The sequence below is a fragment of the Nycticebus coucang genome, chromosome 9 (genome assembly GCF_027406575.1).
Source record: "Nycticebus coucang isolate mNycCou1 chromosome 9, mNycCou1.pri, whole genome shotgun sequence".
NCBI lineage: Eukaryota > Metazoa > Chordata > Mammalia > Primates > Lorisidae > Nycticebus > Nycticebus coucang.
The window spans coordinates 121,463,809-121,487,384 of record NC_069788.1 but is presented as its reverse complement, the minus strand read 5'-3'; the positions used below and the strand labels follow the sequence as shown (position 1 = coordinate 121,487,384).

The window sequence follows — 23,576 nt, the reverse complement described above, 5'->3', positions numbered from 1 at the left end:
AAGATCTTGAAAAAACAATACTTCGTTTTATATGGAATCAGAAAAAACCTCAAATAGCCAAGACATTACTCAAAAATAAAAACAAAGCAGGAGGAATTGTGCTACCAGACCTCAGACTATACTACAAATCGATAGTGATCAAAACAGCATGGTACTGGCACAAAAACAGAGAAGTAGATGTCTGGAACAGAATAGGGAATCAAGAGATGAACCCAGCTACTTACCGTTATTTAATCTTTGACAAGCCAATTAAAAACATCCAGTGGGGAAAAGATTCCCTATTTAACAAATGGTGCTGGGTGAACTGGCTGGCAACCTGTAGAAGACTGAAACTGGATCCACACCTTTCACCACTAACCAAGATAGACTCTTACTGGATTAAAGACCTAACCTTAAGACATGAAACTATAAAAATACTAGAAGAGAGTGCAGGGAAAACCCTTGAAGAAATTGGGTTGGGTGAGTTTTTTATGAGAAGGACCCCCCGGATGATTGAAGCAGCTTCAAAAATACACTACTGGGACTTGATCAAACTAAAAAGCTTCTGCACAGCCAAGAACACAGTAAGTAAAGCAAGCAAACAGCCCACAGAATGGGAGAAGATATTTGCTGGTTACGTCTCTGACAAAGGTTTAATAACCAGAATCCACAGAGAACTCAAACGCATCAGCAAGAAAAGAACAAGGGATACCATCACAGGCTGGGCAAGAGAATTGAAAAGAAACTTCTCCAAAGAAGACAGGCGAGCGGTCTTCAGACATATGAAAAAATGTTCATCATCTTTAATCATCAGAGAAATGCAAATCAAAACTACTTTGAGATATCATCTAACTCCAGTGAGACTAGCCTATATCACAAAATCCCAAGACCAGAGATGTTGGCGTGGATGTGGAGAAAAGGGAACACTTTTGCACTGCTGGTGGGAATGCAAACTAATACATTCCTTTTGGAAAGATATATGGAGAACACTTGGCGATCTAAAAATAGATCTGCCATTCAATCCTGTAATTCCTCTGCTGGGCATATACCCAGAAGACCAAAAACCACATCATAACAAAGATATCTGTACCAGAATCTTTACTGCAGCCCTATTCATAATTGCTAAGTCATGGAAGAAACCCAAGTGCCCATCGATCCACGAATGCATTAACAAATTGTGGTATATGTACACCATGGAATACTATGCAGCCTTGAAGAAAGATGGAGACTTTACTTCCTTCATGTTTACATGGATAGAGCTGGAACATATTCTTCTCAGTAAAGTGTCTCAAGAATGGAAGAAAAAATATCCAATGTATTCACCCCTACTATGAAACTAACTTAGGACCTTCACATGAAAGCTATAACCAAGTTACAACCTAAGAACAGGGGGAAGGGGGAAAGCGTGGGGAAGGACGGGGGAGGTGGGTAGAGGGAGGGGGATTGAAAGGATCACACCTATGGTACATCTTACAAGGGTACATGTGAGCCTTGGCAAATGTGGAATGTAAATGTCTTGGCAAAGTAACTAGGAAAATGCCAGAAGGGCTATGTCAACTAATGAGATGAAAATGTGTCAAATATTCCATGAAACAAGTGTATGGTGCCCCATGATCATAGTGATGTACACAGCTATGATTTAATAAAAAAAAAAAAAAAAAAAGACAGAGACTTTACATCTTTTGTATTAACCTGGATGGAGGTGGAACACATTCTTCTTAGTAAAGCATCACAAGAATGGAGAAGCAAGAATCTAATGTACTCAATTCTAATGTGTACTCAACGTGCTCATATGTAGATTAACTAATACAAGTGGTGGTGTAGGAGAATGAGGGAGTGAGTAGAGGGAGGAAGAGAGCGGGACAGAGGGTCATGGGTGTATGGCACCCCTCTTGGGGAGTGGGACGGAATTATAAGAGAGACGTTATCTAACAAAAGAAATCAGTGTAACCTAATTCTTTGTACCCTCAATGAATCCCAAACAATAAAAATATTTTTTTTTTTAAATGTTAAAAAGAAGAGTGGTGCCTGTGGTCAATGAGTAGGGCGCCAGCACCAGATACTGAGGGTGGTGGATTCAAACCTGGCCCTGGCCAAACTGCAACAAAAAATAGCCAGGCATTGTGGTGGCCGCCTGTAGTCCCAGCTACTTGGAAGGCTGAGGTAAGAGAATCGCCTAAGCCCAAGAGCTGAAGGTTGCTGTGAGTTGTGATGCCACAGCACTCTACTAAGGGTGAGGAAGTGAAACTCTCTCTCTTAAAAAAAAAAAGTAAAAAGAGAAATTACCCCAAGGACCAAAACAGAAATATAACTCAAGCAGGAAAAATTCCAAGATGATATAATTAACAATTTTTAAGGTAAATGTGACCAAGGGTGGCTATACCACAGTCTAGTCCGTAGATAAGTAAATCTGGATCGTGGACAATAAAAATTACTTGAGTTTTGTTTAAGGCATCTTTTTTACTCTGGCTTGCTCCTGGGGTAAAAATAACCAGTGCCAGGGATAAAAACATGACCAGGAGACAGGTAGAGAAACAAAGCTCCTTTGCCTCAAGGAGGAATTTTAGGATGTCACTATCTCGACAGGTGGCATAAGTGGGGAAAATTCCAGAAGGGCAACAACAAAAACAGCTTATACTATCACATAAAGCAGTTACTGAGCACTTTGACAATCCAGCTTTATCTGAGCCTGCCATGCAAGGTCTAAGAGTTTTCTAGCTACCTCCATTTATGAGTTTCCCATATGCAATTATGACTAGGATGTGCTAGAATCTATAATGTGTCAGGCACCACGAAAATTGTTTTATATATTTTTTCCTTGTTTTGTCATCACAATGCTGTGCCATAGGAATTTTATTTCCACATAAAGAAGAGAAAACAAAATTCAGAGAAGCTACTCATTTAGTAATTAAGAGAAAGGATTTTGGACTAAAAAAGCTAAAATAGCTTTGCTACTTATTTGCATAAGCCACTAGTTTCTCCAGGCCTGATTATAACTTTAGTTATAAAAAGGAGAATAATAAAGTGAAGGAGCTTAGGAAATCACATTATAAAATATGATGCTTGGTAGTTTGAATTAAAGACTTTTGGAGAGTAAGAGATCCTTTGAGATCAAAAAGGGCTTTCCCTCTATCTGCATAAACTGGATTGACCAATCAAAAGAATAACTGACTCTTCCCCTCCCTGTTTTGTCAGTATATTGCAAGAACAATCAAAAATGGGACCAGACCTATCCCAAATCATATTAAATATAAAATCTGTTTTCCATGTTAATTTAACTTGCTAAGGAGAATTATTTACAGGTCAATCTGTTTCCCTCAGTTATTCATTCTCCTAAGTATCTATTCATCCTCCCTAGCAACATTTGCTCCTTAAAAGAATTACCTACACCACTCATCTCCCCCTTAAAGTCATATATAAAAACATCTGGACTTCATTGGGTTATTGAGTAATCACTCTTGTGATTCTCCACATGTGCATAGTGGAGAATCTCTCTCAATCTGCCTTGTGAGTTGATCTTCCAGTGACCATTTGGAAAAAGGGCAAGTTTCCCCTTACCCCTACAAAAGCTTACCTCGTGAGGATTATTGTGTTCATTAAATAAAATAAAGGATGGTGAGCCTTTATCACATTAACTGGCATGTAGGAAATCCTTAGTAAGTGATTATTTTTAATGTCAAAATCATTCTTCCACAACCAAATAGATGTGTGATAGGGGCAAAACAGAATCAGGGCCACTAGATGAAACACCTTTTTCTACCTGGAGATTCTTCTTCTAATGCAAACTTTATTTTAGAGGAGTGTTTCTTTAAAGGAGATGAAGAATCATTATCTGGGTGATAGCTACTAAGCAATAAGCAGAGTAAGAATAGCTTCATCGAAAAATGTACCCTTTTGCTCATAAATATTAAGAGGAATGTTCTAGTACAACCTGAAAGTAAACCTGGATTCTTTAGTAGAAAGACAATCATACAAAAATATTTCATTTAAAGAAATCCAAGGCGGGTGGCTCCTGTGGCTCAAAGGAGTAGGGCGTTGGCCCCACATACTGGAAGTGGTAGGTTCAAACCCAGCCCCAGCCAAAAACTGCAAAAGAAAAAAAAAAAAAATCCAAGGCTGGGCATGGTGGCTCACAGCTGTAATCCTAGCACTCTGGGAGGCTCAGGCAGAAGAATCACCTGAGCTCAGGAGTTCAAGATCAGCCTGAGCAAGAGCAAGACGCCTTCTCTACTAATATAAGAAAACTAGCTGGGTGTCATGGTGGGTGCCAGGAGTCACAGCTACTCGAGAGGCTGAGGCAAAAGAATCGCTCAAGCTCCAGAGTTTGAGGTTGCTGTGAGCTAGATGCCACGTACTCTATGCAGGGCAACAGAGTAAGATTCTGTCTCAAAAAAGAAAAAGAAAAATCCAAAACTCAAGAAAAAGTGTCCATATTCGCACTGTATGTGTGAAATAAAACACAAGAACAAAAGATTTGAAGGTTCACAAAACTTAACTTTTCCAAGAACAGATATATCAAAGAGAATGAAAACAAGCTATTGAGCTACAACAGCTATAGTCAGAAACTTAAACAGATCTATAAGGTATTAACCTACCTATCTTTTCCTATAATCAGTACCATTTATCTGATTCAAAGTTATTTCTTTGTGACAAAATCCTCCACAACATCTGTTCGCATATCAGCAAATTGCCAATCAGCATAAGTAACCATAAGTATCATTCACCAATTGGGAAACACATCTAACCTTCGTCTTGGCAAAGCTGCTTTACATATAACCAATAGTAAGAGGATGCAGACTAGGCTTTATGACCTCAATATGATAAGATTGCTGTTTCACCAGATTGTTTTTCAGTAGTTTCACTCAACTAACTTAAAATATAGATCATTGGTTCGGTGGTCCCTCCTGTCCTTTAACATTAAGTTTAATTAATAATTGCTATAATTTATTTTATTTATTTGTTTATTTTTGAGATGGAGCCTCACTTTGTCGTCCTCAGTAGAGTGCTATGGTGTCATAGCTCACAGCAACCTCAGACTCTTGGGCTCAAGAGATTCTCTTGTCTCAGCCTCCCAAGTACCTGGGACTACCGGCACCCACCACCAACACCCAGCTATTTTTAGAGACAGGGTCTTGTTCTAGCTCAGACTGGTCCTGAATCGTGAGCTCAGGCGATCCACCTACCTCAGCTCCCAGGGTGCTAGGACTACAGGCATGAGCCCGGCCTATTTGTTATAATTTAAAAGTATAAAGAAGCAACTCTGGTAATTGTTACATAAACTGATGTGTGACAACATGAAGATGACCAAAAGAATCAAAGCAATAGTACTTAAGTTATATATGTCTCTGCAGCAACCTAAAAGGTTGATTTAGACAAAATTCCATAACATGCTCAGAGACTGAGATATAAATCTAAACTGCTATAAATCCAAGTACTGTCTATATACAGTACTATATAAATAATGAAACTACAATGACAAAAATGATTTCCCACTCACTATTTCAAAGAAGCAAGCCAGAAATCAATTCATGGTCATTGATATCAAAAGTTGCAGGTAAATTTGACTGTATTACTATGAAATATGATCATCTGCAATTACTAGAATAAAATTATCAATTGAAAATCTAGTGATATTATGCTTAAGATCAGTATAGCAGATAACAATTAATATGCTACTCTGAATTTATTTATTTATTTATTTATTTTTTAATTTTTAATTTCAGTGTGCTTGTTCATTCTTCTTTGTTTGAAGTACTCCTTTTTTGTTGATTTTCTTCTTTCTCCTGCAGTCTGGCTGTTTTTGATGTTGTTGGTAGAGACGGGGTCTTACTCTGGCTGACTGCTGCTCATATGGGTTATGAACCTCTGAGCTCAGGCAATCCACCTGCCTCGGCCTCCCACAGCGCTGGGACTACAGGCGTGAGCCACCACGCCCGGCCTCTGAATTTATTTATTACACCATCAATGCACCTAAATTCTTAAAAACCCTCTAAAAACTTCTAAAAACCAAAGAGTACTACTATTTACTACCAGTTGATTACTTCACTGAGGCGGCAGGCAGAGATCAGGCTCTAACAGTTATCAGTTCCTAAGCCAATAAGCTAATCAGGTAAACAAATAACGTTTTGCTAAAAACTTCAGGTAAGCTGAATCTCAGATTCAAACATACATCTGGCCCCCAGGCTGCAATTTAAAGCCTGGTAAATGACGTAATAAATAAAGGGAGAGACACTCCAGAGAAAAAACATGGTGCCCTCACATTAGGAAACAGCAACAAGTGGGGAACAAAACAGAAAAATCTTTCCCCACAGGTTACTGATGGTGTCACTAACCCACACACAAATGTGATTTTTACCAGGAAACACAAGCATCAGTAGTGAACTCAAAGTAAACCAGGAAGTCTAGAAAGTGTGTCCAACCTGTGGCCTACAGGTCACATACAGATTATATAAGGACGTTTTGCTTATCTGTGCTGTTGGATTATCATGAAAATTATGCAAGAAATTTTTTTTCTCATTAACTTTTATTAGTGTTTGTATATTTAATATATTTAATGTGGAAGAAGAAAAGAAAACTCTTCTTCCACTGTGGCACAGAAAAGCCAAAAGTTTAGACTGCTAAAGCCTCAGTTCTCAAAGACTAGCAAGTTTAGTATCACTTAGTATTACAACTAATATAATCTGGGGTTTTGTTTGTTTGTTTGAGACAGAGTCTCACTTTGTCACCCTTGATAGAGTGCTGTGTTGTCATAGCTCACAGCAACCTCAAACTCCTGGGCTTAAACAATTCTCTTTCCTCAGCCTCCCAAGTAGCTGGGACTACGGGTGCCCACTACAATGTCCAGCTATATGATCTGTTCTTTAACCACAAAACACTTCTGATACCAAATGTGTGAGTTTTCTATACCAGGCAATTCTCCATTTCTCTGTGGACACAAACTGGGTGTCCTATAATTTAATTTAACTCTAACATAAACTACTCAGAGTTAGTGAAGACCCCCACAGGTTAAGGGGTGAGATCCAAAGATTTCCCCCTACTAATAAGAAACTAGAAATAGAAGACCAAACTAAGCCCAAGGTCAGCACAAAGAAGGAAAAAATAAAGAATAATAGAGCAAAAATCAATAAAGGCTAAAAAGAAACTAGAAAAGGTCAAGAAAACAAAGAGTCAGTTGTTTTTAAAAAATCAGCAAAAGAGCCAGGAGCAGTGGCTTGTGCTGGTAATCCTAGCACTCTGGGAGGCTGAGGTGGGTGAGCTCACAAGTTGGAGACCAGCCTGAGCCAGAGGGAGACCTCATCTCTAAAAATAGCTGTTTGTTATGGCAGGCACCTATAGCCCCAGCTACCTGGGGGGTGAGGCAAGAGGATCACTTGAGCCCAGGAGTTTCTACCAGAGGCAACAGAGTGAGACTCTGTCTCAAAAAAAAATAAAAAATAAATCGGCAAAAATAACAAAAACTTTTGCTAGACTAAAGAAAAGGATTTAAATAAAATTATAAATGAAAGATAAAATGTAACAACTGATACCACAGAAATACAAAAGATCATAAGAGATTACTATATATAATTACATGCCAATACACTGGATAACTTAAACCAAAGGATAAATTCCTAGAAACATACAACCCACCAAGACTGAATCACGAAGAAACAAAATATTAAGAGACCAATAATAAGGGAGGAGATTTCATCAGTAATCAAAAACCTCACAACAAAGAGAAGTTCAGAACCATAAGGCTTTATGGGTGAATTTTACCAACCATTTAAAGAAGAATTAATATCAATCCTTCTCAAAACTAAATAGGCAGGAACACTTCCAAAATCATTTTATAAGACCAGCATTACTCTCATTCCAAAACCAAGTAATGATGCTGAAGAAAATTATAGGCCAATATCCCTAATGAACAAAAATGCAAAATCCTCAACAAAATATTAGCTACCCAAATTTAATAGCACATTAAAAGGGTCATATACCAGGACCAAAAGGGATTTATCCATGGGAAGTAAGGTTGGTTCAATATATGAAAATCAATAAATTTGATAATCTACATTATCAGCACGAAGGATAAAAATATGATTATCTCAATAGATGCAGAAAAAGCATTTGGTAAAATTCAACATTCTTTCACAATAAAAACTCTCAATAAATCTGACAGAGCCAGGCGTTGTGGCGGGTGCCTGTAGTCCCACCTACTTGGAAGGCTGAGGCAAAAGAATAGCTTAAGCCCAAGAGTTTAAGGTTGTTGTGAGCTATGATGCCACAGCACTCTACCGAGAGCAACATAGTAAAAGTCTATTTCCAAAAAAAAAAAAAAAAATAGCAATAAATTAGTTAAGGAAAAAATATACCCCAATATAGTAAAGGCTATATAATGACAAGCATACAGCTAACATCATACTCAATGCTAAAAAACTGAACATTTTTCCTTAAAAGATAAGGGTGTCCAGTCTCACAGCTTCTTTATTTTTTTTTTTTTAACTTCTTTTGGTCTTAATAAAGTGTCTTGTTCTGTCACCTAAGCTAAGTACAATGGCACAGCCTTGAACTCCTGGCCTCAAGCGATCCTGCTGCCTCAGACTATGGAGGGAGGATCTGTGATACAAGTGCATACCACCATGCCCAGATAGTTTTTCTTGGTTTTTTGTAGAGACAGATTCTCCTTAAGTTGTCCAGGCTGGTCTCAAAACTTATAGCCTCAAATGATCATCCTGCCTTAGTCTCCCTAAGTACTGGGATTACAGGCATGAGTCACCACCCACAGACCAGTACTCAAGTATGTTGAGTACTTATATTCAACATAGTATTAAAAGACTTAGCCATAGAAGCAATTAGGCAAGAAAAATAAAATGGGCTCAGCGTCCATAGTTCAGTGGTTAGGGTGCTGGCCACATACAACAAGGCTGGTGGATTCAAACCCAGCCCAGGCCTGGTAAACAACAATGACGACAACAACAACAAAAAACAGCCGGGTGTTGTGGCAGGCACCTGTAAGTCCCAGCTACTGGGAGGCTGAGGCAAGAGAATTGCTTAAGCCTAAGAGTTTGTTGCTGTGAGCTGTGATGCCACAGCACTCTTCTGAGGGCAACATAGTGAGACTCTGTCTCAAATAAATAAATACAATAAAATACATCTAAATCAGAAAAGAATAAGTTAGATTTAGTTTCTGTTTGCAGATAACATACTCATACATATTAAAAACCCTAAAGACTTCACCAAAAAAACCATTGGAACTAATAAAAGAATTCAGTAAAGCTGGAGGACCAGGAAAAAAAATCAATACACAAAAATTAGTTGCATTACTATACACTAACAATAAACTATCCAAAAAAGACATAGTAAACAATCTCACTTATAATAGCATGGAAAAGAATAAAATACATAACAGTAAATTTAAGGAAGAAGATGAAAGATCTGTATACTGATCTAAAAGGCTAGAAGACATTATGAAAGAAAGTGAGGAAGACCTAAGGAAATAGAAAGATAGTCTGTGTTTATGGATTGGAAGAATTAATATTGTTATAATGATCTACAGATTCAATGCAAACCCCATCAAAATTCTAATGGCTGCACTCCAGCCTAACCAATATAGAGACTTCCATAGCTTTAAATTCCAATGGGATTTTTCACAAGAAAAGGAACAAAAAACAATATTCATACGGAACCCAAAGAAATATAGAACAAACCTAGAGGTATCACCCTTCCTGATTTCAAACTATGTTACAAAGCTATAGTGATCATAACAGTATGATACTGGCCTAAAAGCAGACACATACACCAACGGAACAGAACAGAGAGCCCAGAAACAAACCCACACACACGAGCAACTAATCTTTAAAAGGGTGACAAGTACACAAAATAGGGCAATAGCATTCTGTATCTTGACTGTGATTTAAAAAAAAAGGTAAGCATTTGTTAAAACTCACAGAAGTATAGATGAAAAAATGTACATTTTATTGTATGTAAATTATACACAACAATACTGCATGATCTCACTTATGTGTGGAACCTAAAAACTTTAATCTTATAGAAGCACAAGAGTAGAATGGTGATCACCAGATGCGAAAATGTGGGTCAAAAGATACAAACTTTCAGTGACGAATAAATTCTAGGGATCTAATGAATATCATGGTGATCATAGATCATAATACTGTATTGTTTACTAGAAATCTGTGAAATTTGCTAAGAAAGCAGATCTTAAGTTACCTTATCACATAAAAACACAAGAATAGTTAAGCATGTGTAGTGAAAAGTAAGTTCATTAATTTGATTATAGTATGTTTTATACAATGTGTGTATTTAATATGTAGGTCACTACAAAAAGTTTTGAAACAGACTGTGTAATGGTCCACTATTTCACTTCTAAGAAACTCAGTTGACAGCACCCTCTCTGATTCACGCATGTAAGTTTCAACTTGCTTGGCTTACTGGTGTTGCTGGGAGGGCTTCATTTGTTTATACCTGCATGAATTTTATGTTTCTTAATTTCTGTGTATCTCAAAACGTTCATAATGACCCACTCATATATATCTCAAATCATCATACTGTATACTTTACCTTGAATATACACTATTTTAATTTGTAGATTATACTTCAATAAAGCTGGAAAAATAAAATTTTTAAAGAAAGACACTGAAAAAATGAAAGCCTGTAAGTGTTTTTCCCTGTAATTAATGTCTCTCTGAACCAAAAATAAGAAAGGCTCATAGGGAAATCTAAACAAGAAATTTGGTAAGACTCAAGCTCTAACTGTTCAGAAAATACAAGCTTTCAGTCTAAAAACAAGCTATAAGCTCTAATTTGAGCATAAGTAAAAAGGAAATGGAGATTTTTATGTCACATAAAAATCACCAGAGGCAAACAAAAGTTCATTTTAACTTTAATTCTTATAAGGTCTGACAATTAAGTTCGTGAACTTGCCATCATGAGCTTATATGGGCAACACTATACAAACAACTCAGGAAGGTTTCATAACCTTGGAATGTCAGTGGCTCATAGCTGTGTTCATGTCAACATGTGGTGGTATCTTGCTGAGTGCCATTCATTATTGTTGCCGTGTGTTTTTGTGTGCCACCCTGAGAATGTCAGGGCTTGAATTAAAGCAATAATTAAAAAAAAAAACATTAAATTTCTTGTTAAACTTGGCCAAGAGTGGAAGTGAAATTAGGGACATGTTAGTCCACGTCTATGAGGGTAACGCCATGAAGAAAATGGCAGTGTACAAATGGATTAAATGTTTTCTGAAGGGAGAGAAAGTGTGACTGGTGAAGAGAGGTCAAGGCAGCAGACCTGATGGAACATTGCAAACATTCCAGGAATTGTGCGTCAAGATCGTTGGCTGACTGTGAGAAGCATAGCAGACCAAGTAAAGGCTGATAGAAAAACAATTAGGAAAATCTTTTTTTTTTTTTTTTTTAATGGAGTCTCACTTTGTTGCCCCTGGTGGAGTACTGTGCTGTCATAGCTCACAGCAACCTCAAACTCTTGGGGTAATATCATCCTCTTGCTTCAGCTTCCCAAGTAGCTGGGACTAACGGCACCCAATGCCCAGCTATTTTTTAGAGACGCGGTGTTGCTCTGGCTCAGGCTTATTTCAAACCTGTGAGCTCAGGCATTCCACCCACCTTGGCCTCCCAGAGTTCTAGGATTAAGAAAATCTTAATTGAGGGCGGCGCCTGTGGCTCAGTCAGTAGGGCGCCGGCCCCATATACCGAGGGTGGCGGGTTCAAGCCCGGCCCCGGCCAAACTGCAACCAAAAAATAGCCGGGCGTTGTGGCGGGCGCCTGTAATCCCAGCTACTCGGGAGGCTGAGGCAAGAGAATCACTTAAGCCCAGGAGTTGGAGGTTGCTGTGAGCTGTGTGAGGCCACGGCACTCTACCGAGGGCCATAAAGTGAGACTCTGTCTCTACAAAAAAAAAAAAAAAAAAAAAAAAAAAAAAAAAAGAAAATCTTAATTGAAAATCTTGGCCTGAGAAAGGCGTGGCTCTTGTATCACAACAATGCACCAGCTTACATGGCACTGCCCGTGAGGGAGTTTTTAGCCAGTAAACAAATAACTGTATTGGAACGCCCTCCCTATTCACTTAATCTGGCCCCCCAATGACTTTGTTCTTTACCTAAAGATAAAGGATATATTGAAAGGAAAACATTTTGATGACATTCAGAGTATCAAGGGTAATATGATGATAACCATTCCAAAAAAGAATTCCAAAATTATTTTGAAGGGTGGATAAGGCACTGGCATTGGTGCATAGCCTCCCAAGGGGTGCACTTTGAAGGTGACCAAAGTGATATTCAGCAATGAGGTATGCAGCGCTTTTTCTAGGATGAATTTATGAACTTTGTCGTCAGACCTCATATACTTAAGAATCTTGAAAATGGTCAGTAAGAGGGGTATATTCTATTTAATACAAATCCCTTCTATTTGTACATTTATTTGTTTAAACGTTCTTTTTCTAATGTTTGGTTGTATTTTATTCATTATTTGTATACTATATTCTAATCTGGCTTCCTGGAGTTAAATTACTATGCTATGAAGTTATATCCCAGATTCATTATGATTTCAGCTTACTACATAAACATAAATTGACTTTGCTACTTTTGCTCTCCATTTTTGTTTTCAGAGAAATATTATTTAACATGTACTAAACAGCACTGCAAGGAATCATAATAGATTTAAAATAGAATTCAACTAACTAAAAATGTAATGTTGATTTATATCAATCTCTCAAGGCCTTTTTATTATATTAACTTTTCATTTGTACCTACAGTCACAAAGAATATGCTCAAATTACATGTATAAATGATATTTATAAAATAATTTTTTGAAAAATTATTTTAATTTAAAAAAGACCTAAAAATTAAATTCTCAAATAATTTAATTAAATCATTCAAACCTTAAAATTAAACATTCCATCAGAAGGCAGAGGCCAAAATTCTCATGTAACATACCACATAGACTACCCAAGTCAATCTTCTTTAGAGCTGTATTTTCCTACAAAAGCTGCAATAAGCAAAGCACATAAGCACAAAGATCCATTTAAGAGAGACTTGGTGTCTAAAATCAGCTTTAGGGTAGAGAAATATTAAGGACAGAATTAATTTGCATTCGGTCTAGTGGGTCAAAGTGGTCTGACTGCAAGCTGACCATTTAAAAAATATCAAAAGGACCACCTAATGTACGGCCTAATCATTCAACACTCCTTGAATTCCATGCTATCATATTTCTATAGATTCATTACTACTAAAATGATTACAATAAATTGATAGATTTTATTTGTAATTTCACTTCACAGCACAATTTTTCAAAATCATTGTAATATTCTGATGTTAATATACAAGAATCTATTGTTTGTATGGGGTAATTTTTTTCCTCTTCACAGTGGTAGGTTGTGCTAATATAGCAATTTTTATTTTATTTTTCACTAATGAGACAGAAATTGCCATCAGAATCCTACTGGGAATACAGACTTTTAAATATAATAGGCCTAAGGATAAGTTTCACTATATTTATAATGATTATCAGATACATTTTGTTCTGCATGAATATACCAGAACCAAACGTTTTCTTTTCTATGGAAGATAAACTGCACATTATTTAGCAATGTGTAAATAGGAGAAACAAATCTAGTGAGGCAGATCTCAGGTTGTTCTTTCCAGCAATTAAATGGAATGTTTCTTTTTATCAAAAAACTTGCTAACCTTTAATTAGAAATCCTAAAAAGGTACTATTTTAAAGTTGTTTTGGTTTGGGGGGTTTTTTTTGGAAACAGAGTCTCAAGCTGTTGCCCTGGATAGAGGGCCATGCTGTCACAGCTTACAGCAACCTCAAACTCTTGGGCTCAAATGATTCTCTTGCCTCAGCCTCCCAAGTAGCTGGGGCGACAGGCACCTGCCACAATGCCCAGCCATTTTTTTATTGCAGTTGTCATTGATGTTTTAGCTGGCCCTGACCAGGTTCGAGCCCGCCACCCTCGATGCATGTGGCTGGCGCAGTAACCACTGTGCTATGGGCACTGAGCCTATTTTAATGTTTTTAATGTTTGATTTAGAAACATGACTGCCAGACTCAGCATGAGTTTCAATGTACTGCAAGGCAAATCTGCAAGCTCCCAGCCAGGCGCAGCAGCTGTGCCTGTAATCCTAGCACTCCGGGTGGCCGAGGTGGGTGGATGGCTGGAGCTCATGAGTTTTAGACTAGCCTGAGCAAAAGCGAGACCCTGTCTCTAATAAAAATAGAAAAACTGAGGCAAGAGGATCTCTTGAACCCCAGTTGGAAGTTGCTGAGTTATGATGCCATGGTAACAACTTGAGACTGTCTCAAAAACAAAAACAAAAAACCCAACTGTGAGCTCTCTTTCAAATACTGATTGTATATGAATAAAATTCATAAAAAGGTATTATAAAATATTATTGGCATGAACCATTAGCTTTAGTGTTTATTAAGGGTATAAAGATCTCTAGAAAAACATGTTAAATAATATTTTCTGGTGATATATTTTGGTAGATGAACTGCATTTGGCAATTACTATCCTTGGAGACCTTTGGGATTCCTGCTCTTAAACATGGCAGGTATCATTTACAACTTAGCAGGGAGATTTACCATCTTAGATTATATTCTTTTCTAAATCTAAAGCCCAATGTAAAGGGAGAATAGTACCTTTCATGATGTCCCAAATCCAAAAGAAATTCATCTGCATGTCTTTGGAGTTCATTTCCTTCTAAGTTCTTTAATTTCTTTAGTTCACTTTGTAGGAAAAACCAGAGCTCTTTAGCTCCATTTTCTATCCTCCTCCTCAGGATTTCATGATCCTTCCCCAAACCTGCAGTCAAAGAATACAGAATAGAAACATTTCTAACATTTTGATAAAAGAAAGTTTTCAATTATTTGTGCTAAAGCCAATATACTGAGGGGAAAAAAAACACTGTATGATCACCTACCATTTCTGGTTTGTTTCTTGTAATTTTCAATCTGTTCTTTGGCCTTAACAAGTTGCTCTTCTAAAACACGTACTCTTCCTGTAGCTGGTCCCTGATCAATGGGGCCTTCTGGTATTCTGTAGTTTAGGGAAGAAAATGTTAACTTTTAAATTAAACAAAATACAAGCTTACTTTGCTAAAAAACATGTACTGATAACTCTGCAAGTCACTGGGCCATATAACAAAAAGAAGTAACAAGTAAAATTTTCTCCTCAAAGGTATGGATTTAACCATTAAAAAAATGAAATGATGGGGCGGCGCCTGTGGCTCAAAGGAGTAGGGAGCCAGCCCCATATGCTGGAGGTGGTGGGTTCAAACGCAGCCCCAGCCAAAAACTTAAAAAAAAAAAAAAGAAACGATGATAAGCAAAAACAGAAAATAATAATCTAGCTCAGAAATCTATGACCTTCTAGAATTAAGAAAACTTTGGAGCCGTTTCCTAAAAAATGCTTATCATATTACTTACAGTGCCACTGTTAGTGGCAACGTGGTCAATTAGTCATTATCTGGGAATAACAAAAGTGAAGGAAGGCAGCGAAGAAAGGTTTAGTGGCAATAAGAAACCATGTATCTGAACATGTGTCTACTGAAAATACAAAGTATTTCTAAATTACTGACGATATCAGGTTACATAAACCTGAGTGTCATCTCATAAATTCATGGCTTTAGATTACTAAGCATTGCCAGATGGATTGCCTGAGCTCACAGGTTCAAGACCAGCCCTAGCAAGAGTGTGACCCGGTCTCTAAAAAATAGCCAGGTGTTGTGGCAGGAGCCTGTAGTCCCAGCTACTTGGGAGGCTGAGACAAGAGAATCGCTTGAGCCCAAGAGTTTGAGGTTGCTGTGAGCAAAAACACCACAGCACTCTACCAAGGGTGACAAAGTGAGACTCTGTTTAAAAAAAAAAAAAAAAAAAAGATTACTAAGCATTAGTCTTATAAGGAAGAAAAAGATAAGATTCTAAGATGAAATACATTAGGAAAAAATTGAAGATGAATGTCCTATTTGTTTCTATCAGCAACAAAAAATATCAGTCAATAGTATAAAATATTGGCACATAGCAGTGGAACTCCAAGATCTTTTGCTACTTATTATCACCTATCTGTTCAACTTCGTTCCAAGAACTGTTCTTATTTCTACCATTTTTTTTTGTTTTTATGTGATTTTTGGCAGCGTCTTATACTCCATTTTGATATACACACATAAAATTTTGTGGTACACTGAATAATGGTTCCCCCAAAATATCCACATTCTAATCTCAGGAACCTGTGAATGTTACCTTATATGGTAAAAGAAACTTTGCATTAAGGATTTTGAGACTGGGAGATTGTTCTGGATTATCCAGCTGCGCCATAATTGTAATAACGAGTGTCCGTTTCAGAGGGAGGCAGAGGGAGATTTTATTATAGAAGAGGAAAATGCTATGTGCCTCCTAGCCTAGAAGATAGAGAAAAGGGCTATGAGCAATGCATCCTTAGAAGCTGGAATAGGGAAGGAAACAGATTCTATTCTAGAGCTTCTCTAGGGAAAGCAGTCTTCCTCACACCATGGTTTCATTTCAAACTCTGGCCTCCAAAACTGTAAAAGAATAAATTTCTGTCATGTTAAACCACCAAGTTTGTGATATTGTACATATATATCCTTTTGCAAAATTAAAATAATGGCTGATTTTTCTTCCAAAGTCTATTTAAATGAGAAAATGTCTACAGAGGTACTTAGCACACAAAAAAGAAAGAAGTACTTAGCAGAGTGTCTGGCAATAAATTTTATAAAGGCTATTGTACCTGAGCTGAGCCATTCAGAGATATGATACAATTTCAAGAACTCTGGGATATCTTTTCTTAAGATCCTAATCAGTTTAAGGGAATATAATTTAAAATTATAATTGGCAGAATTCAAATTAAGGTATCAACACTGTCCTTTGGCAGAACTCAAATTAATACATCAACATTGTCAGAGCAAAGATGTAGATACAGTTTTTTTATAACTTTTCTAACATTTTTATACAAACAATAAAGCAAAATTAACTGTCAATTACCTACACTACTTCAGAATACACATTTAGTAAAGCAGCTATTGTTACAGCTATACCAGAGTAACTAGAGGCACCTTTTAATTTCATATGCATTAACACTCAAGAGGAACATAAAAAGTAACTATCTTCTAATCACATAGGATATGAATAAAAAAGCCTTTCTTTGTATAAGCACAAAAGTGAATAATGATGAAATGAATGCAACAGTTAGGTGCACAATTATCCAATTTATAAATAAACATACATTCACAAATGAAGCATGTCCTGGTATATAATTTTTTAAAGTTACAGTTTTTAAAATTTGGCTCTAATCTCTTCCAGAATTAGATGGCTGGTTTCTAGGAAACATTTTAAAAACAGAATAAATATTCTACTTCTTGGGATATATTTTGTTAGCAATATGCCATAGGACAGAAACATACCTTTTGAGAACATACTTCAGTGATAGAAACCTTTAGACACTAGAAAGATTATGTCTAGGTCCTCCATTTTTATCTCATTTCTTCATATATTAATAGAATAAATACCAGTAGCAAAACAAGCATGAGAAAATAGCATATGCTCTTCTCAGCAGTATTAAAGCTAATCTAATTCTAATAAAACATAATGGACTTAGTGATTTATATTACATCATTATCCCTAATAATCTAATCCATCAGTGAAGAAATTATAGCTAAAGAAAAGTACTGGAGGCTGGGTGCCTGTCGCTCAGTGGTTAGGGCGTCAGCCACATGCTCCAGGAATGGTGGGTTCACCCAGTCTGGGCCTGCTAAACAAAGAAAATAATAACTGGGCGCTGTGGTGGGCACCTGTAGTCCCAGCTACTAGGGAGGCTGAGGCAAGAGAATTGCTTGAGCCCAAGAGTTGTAGGTTGCTGTGAGCTATGGTGCCATGGCACTCTACCCTAGGGTGACAAAGTGAGACTCTGTCTCAATAAAAAAAAAAAAAAAGAAGAAGAAGAAGAAAAGTACTGGAGAAACCAAAGCAAAAACAAAATACAAGACAACTATTCTCCAGAAAAGAATCCGTCTGTATGAACAGTCTCTTTTCTCAATACTCAAGGAATGGAATACTTTATTACCATATTCACTGCAGAAAAGATATGTTAAGACTTCTTCTGCTGGCCAAGATGGAGTAAAAGATCAGATCTACCACTCTGCCTGAGACAACTAAAAATCCAGAGAAAAGTATAAAAGAGAGAGTTTTCAGGCTATGGTATATAGAGGGGTAATCCATGTAGACCCTGGCAAATTCCCTGAGTTGAAGAAATGAAGCTAGGCTAGGCATGCAGTGGCTCATGCCTGTAATCCTACCACTCTGGGTGGCCAAGGCAGGTGAATTGCTTGAGCTCACGAGTTAGAGACTAGCCTGAACAAAAGCGAGACCCCATCTCTACTAAAAACAGAAAAGAAAAGAAAAAAAAAAAGGTAAGAGAATTGCTTGAGACCAAGAGTTGGAGCTTGCTGTGAGCTATGCCACAGCACTCTACCCAGGGTGACAGTTTGAGACTGTCTCAAAAAAAAAGAAAATTAAAGAAAAGAAAGGCTAAATCTTAAAAAAACAAGATAGCTAGGGTTTGATGACCGAGTACTGGAGAGGAGAAGACTGAATAAAGAGAACTTCAGAGATCTACAGAGGTACCACTTGAGAATCAGCAGCATACTGATCAACACATGCATGTAAGGAAATTGCTCAAGGTTAGGGGAAGAAGTCTGTAAAAGGATTCTTAGGAAAGCAGTACTTGGCATTCATATAGGGTTGGGAGAGGCCAGTTCCTGATCCTACCAGCCAAGTTGGAAAATTTTCAGCAATATTTGGCCTCAATAGTGGGAAAATTATCACCAGACTAAAGATTATGTGAGCCCTACTTAACACTTCTTAAAAGCAAGACCCAACAGAAGTCTCAAATAACTACATTACAGAACTAAGTTGAAGAATATTTGTAAGAACACAAAGTTGCTAATAACAAACAGGTAAAATTCATGAAGTCTGAAATCGAACAAAAGTCACCAGGCTTGCAAAGAAATAGGAAAAGACAACCCAGAAAGGAGAAAAATCAATCAAAATCAACTCAAAAGTGACATAGATGTTAGAATCATCATTTTAAGGAACAGTTATTATGACTGTGTTTTATATGTTCAAAAGTTAGAGATAGAGAACTTCTAGAGATGAAAACTATAATACCCAAATGAAAAATATAATAAATAGGATTTATTACAGATTATATTTTGTAGCTTCCACCTTAATAAATTAAGAAAAAAAAAAAGAGCAAATGAAACCCCAGTTATGTGGAAGAAGGGAAATAATAAGGATCAGAGAGGAAATCAATGAAATGGAAAAAAAGACAAACAATGGACAAAAATCAATGAAAATAAAAGCTGGTTCTTTAGAACAATCAGTAAGATTAACAAACTTTCCCCTAAAGACCCAAATAGTAAATATTTTAGGTTTTGCAGGCTAATCAGCAAAATAAAGGCTATTACTAAGGAAAACAGATAATATTTCAAATGTAAGCATTTAAAAATGTCAACTCATTCTTAGCTGTGAGCCATAAAAAAAGAAGTGGCTAGTAAGATTTGGTCTGTGGGCCATAGAACCCCTGTTTTAGCTAGACTGATCACAAAACATAAAGGAAATATTTCCCAACACATTCTATGAAGCCAAAATTATCCTGCTACCAAAATTAGAGAGAGATAATATAAGAAAATGACAAACTAATATCTCTCATGAACAAAGATATAAAAATTCTAACATACGATCATCTGAAAAGACTCAGACAAAAGACCTAACAAAAATCCAACATCCATTCCTAATAAAAAATGTTGGGTGGCACCTATGGCTCAAAGGGATAGGGCGCCAGTCCCATAATGTCAGTTAACTAGGAAATTAAGGTAATTTCCTCAACTTCATAATAACAAGCATTTGTGAAAAACACTATGGTTTAATTAATAGTGAAAGAATAAATATTTTTCACCTAAGATCAGACACAACACAATGATACCCTCTCTCAGAACTTTTATTCAGTACTGTATTGGTGACTCCAGCTAGTGTAACAAGGCAAGAAAAAGAAAAGATATCCACATTAGAAAGAAAGAAGCATAGCTATCCTTTTGTTATCCCAACATGATAATCTATGTTGAAAACCTGATGGAATGTGGGTGGCACCTGTGGCTCAGTGAGTAGGGCGCCAGCTCCATATACTGAGGGTGGTGGGTTCGAACCCAGCCCTGGCCCAACTGCAACAAAAAATAGCCTGGCCTTGTGGTGGGTGCATATAGTCCCAGCTACTCAGGAGGCTGAAGCAAGAGAATTGCCTAAGCCCAAGAGCTGGAGGTTGCTGTGAAATGTGTGATACCACCGAACTCTACCAAGGCAACAAAGTGAGACTCTCTGTCTCTAAAAAAAAAGAAAAGGAAAGAAAACCTGATGGAGTTTAACAAGGTGGCAGAATACACCATCAACATACAAAATTCAAATTTATTTCTATATTCTTGCAAAAAAAAAACTGAAATTGGTATCATTATTATTTATAACATTGAAAATAAGAAAAAAAGGTATAAATCTGGTAAAAGACAAGCAAGACTTATAAACTTAAAATTATAAAACAATGCTGACTTTGTTTAGATATTGACAGGCTAATTATAAAATTTATATGGAAACAAACTCAAATCTAGAAAAGCCAAAACGAACTGAAAGGCAAAGAAACTGAAAGACTAACACTGTTTGCTATTAAGACCTATTAAAAAATATATACAGTAATCAAGACAGTGAAGTATTGGCATAAAGATAGATAAAGAAAATAACACAAAAAAGAGTTAACACATAAATGAAATACTTGTTTTTACAAAGTCCCAAAGGTAATTTAAGGGAAAAGGACAGCTTTTACAACAAGAAATATACCTTTTTGACTCTCAGGCAAACTCTTCTTACAAATGACACAAAAGCATAAGCCACAAAACAAAAAACTGATAAGCTTGATCATCTAGAAATTAAAAGCTCTTCCTTTCAAAAAACACAGTTCAGAGAATGAAAAGATGATTGACAGACCGGGGGGGAAAAAAAAACTGAATGATAAACACTGTATTTGGTGGCACTGTTTGCTGTGCGGACTTCTGAAGGGGGCGGCTGTAGACTCGGCTGAGGAGAGGCGGGCGTGGCTGCCTTGGTGCGAGCGCCTGGGGCGAGCACCAGAGAGGCGAGAAGAGGGGTCACTGCGGTGGTTCTCTGGCTGTCGTGTGCTCTTTCCTTGCCTCTCTCCTGGCTCGGTGGGCTCCTCCCAGCATCTCTCTCACCTACGGGGCTCCGCTCCCCGCCCTGTGCAGTATGTTTTGATCCTGAGCAGCGGGTTTCATGGGGCTCCTCAGGGTTATGATGCCAACCAAGTTGCAGCTGCTGGCTGTGTGGCCTTCACTGTGGAGATGCTCTTCTTGGAAAACCAGATCCAGAACCTGGAGAAGTCCCAGTTAAAGCTAGCTCACTTAACATTTATTTAAAAAATATTACCCAACCGCGACAGACCTCTGAAAGAGATGCACCATGACCGACATCTACGCCAGCCGGACGTCCTGAAGAGCTACACCATGACCTGCGACCCACCATACGCACAGCGCGGACCTCTGGACTTCGGAAATCACCACAACGTGTGACTCTCGCCCAGGGAACTCCGGGAGCCACACAATCCCGCGTCCTCCCTCCTGTACTCTCCTTGCACCGGCCTGTTGGTCTGGTCAGGGACTCAGGTAGCCCAGTGCCCTCCAGAGCCCTCCCTGCCTCTCCACGGAGCCATTCTCCTGGCCAGAGACTGCTGGAGCATTGGGACCTCTGTGCCAAAGTAACTGGGCACCAGGCACTCCCAGAACTGTGGGCACCACCCACCTTCCTGTTGCTGGATTCAATATGTTATACTCCAGAGCTGCACTCAAACCAGAACACCCTGGCAGTGGCAGTCCCACAAAAGCTACACAGGGTCACTCCCTAAAAAGATCCAGCAACAACAGAGTGATCTCGCTGGGGTCTAATCTTGGAGAGACACCTCCCCAACTCTAAGGAAGGCCAGAGACAATGGTGAAAGACAATCATGAGGCAAAATCAACGGAAATACTCGGGCAATATGAATAATCAGAATAGATCAACTCCACAAAGGAAAAATGGGGCAGACACATCACAAGACCCCATGCACAAATAGCGAGATGTCAGAAATGTAATTCAGAATCTGCATACCAAATAAATGTAAATGTAATTCAGAATCTGCATACTGATTTAGAATTTCAAGCAGTAACCCAAAACATACCTCAAGAATTCAATGACTTCAAAGACCAAATGACCAAAGATTTTAACACAATGAGACAAGAACTTGCAGCCCTCAAAGATCTGAGAAACACAGGAGAATCCCTCAGTAAAAGAATGGAGCAAGCGGAAGACAGGATTTCTGACATTGAAGACAAAGCTTTCGAACACTCCCAAACTCCCAAAGAGGAAGAGAAATGGAGGGCAAAAACAGACCACTCTCTAAGAGAGCTCTGGGATAATTTGAAGAAAATCAATATTTGTCTTATACGGATCCCCGAAAGCAATGAAGTGGCTTCACAAGGCACAGTCTCTTCTCCATGAGATTATGAAAGAGAACTTTCCAGACATGCCAAGAGATTCTGAAATTCAGATAGCAGACAGTTTCAGAACCCCAGCAGAACTCAACCCAAATAAGACATCCCCCAGACACATCATAATCAATTTCATTAAAGTTAATATGAAGGAGAAAATTCTGAAAGCAGCCAGACAAAAGAAAACCATCACCTACAAGGGCAAGAATATTAGAATAACTGCAGATCTCTCTGCTGAAACCTTTCAAGCTAGAAGAAGATGGTCATCGACTTTTAATCTCCTAAAACAAAATAACTTTCAACCCAGGATCCTGTACACAGCTAAACTGAGTTTCATTTATGATGGAGAAATTAAATACTTCAATGACATTCACATGTTGAAGAAATTTGCCATAACTAAACCAGCACTCCAGGACATTCTCAGACCTATCCTCCATAAAGACCAGTGTAATCCTCCACGACAAAAGTAAACCCACCAAGAAAATTTTGATCAAATTCCAACTTCCACAGTAGCAAAAGGATTAAAAATGTCCACGGGACTCTCGAAAGGTTTATTAATATTCTCAATTAATGTGAATGGTTTAAACTATCCTCTAAAGAGGCACAGGTTGGCTGACTGGATACAAAAACTCAAGACAGATATCTGCTGCATACAAGTATCGCATCTTACATTAAAAGACAAATATAGATTCAAGGTGAAGGGAGAAAATAGCAGGCGTTGCAATCCTATTTGCAGAGGCAATAGGCTTTAAACCAACCGCAATAAGGAAGGATAAGGATGGACACTTCATATTTGTTAAAGGTAATACTCAATATGATGAGATCTCAATTATTAATATTTATGCACCCAACCAGAAGGCACCTCAATTCATAAGAGAAACTCTTAACAGACATGAGTGACTTGATTTCCTCCAGTTCCATAGTAGTTGGAGATTTTAATGCCCCTTTAGCAGTGCTGGATATATCCTCCAAAAAGAAGCCAAGC

At 37.7% G+C, this 23,576-nt stretch overlaps 1 protein-coding gene across 7 annotated transcripts in view; it reads right to left on the bottom strand.

Moving 5' to 3' along the window:
• FUT8 (fucosyltransferase 8) overlaps nt 1-23,576 on the bottom strand; it is a 429,531-nt gene that overhangs the window by 144,230 nt on the left and 261,725 nt on the right. For all 7 annotated transcript variants that reach the window (XM_053602549.1, XM_053602551.1, XM_053602553.1 and 4 more), the window contains 2 exons: nt 14,918-15,033; nt 14,637-14,799 (listed from right to left, as the gene is read on the bottom strand). In XM_053602549.1, coding sequence (XP_053458524.1) covers nt 14,637-14,799; nt 14,918-15,033 — 279 coding nt within the window. The remainder of the gene's footprint in view (nt 1-14,636; nt 14,800-14,917; nt 15,034-23,576) is intronic.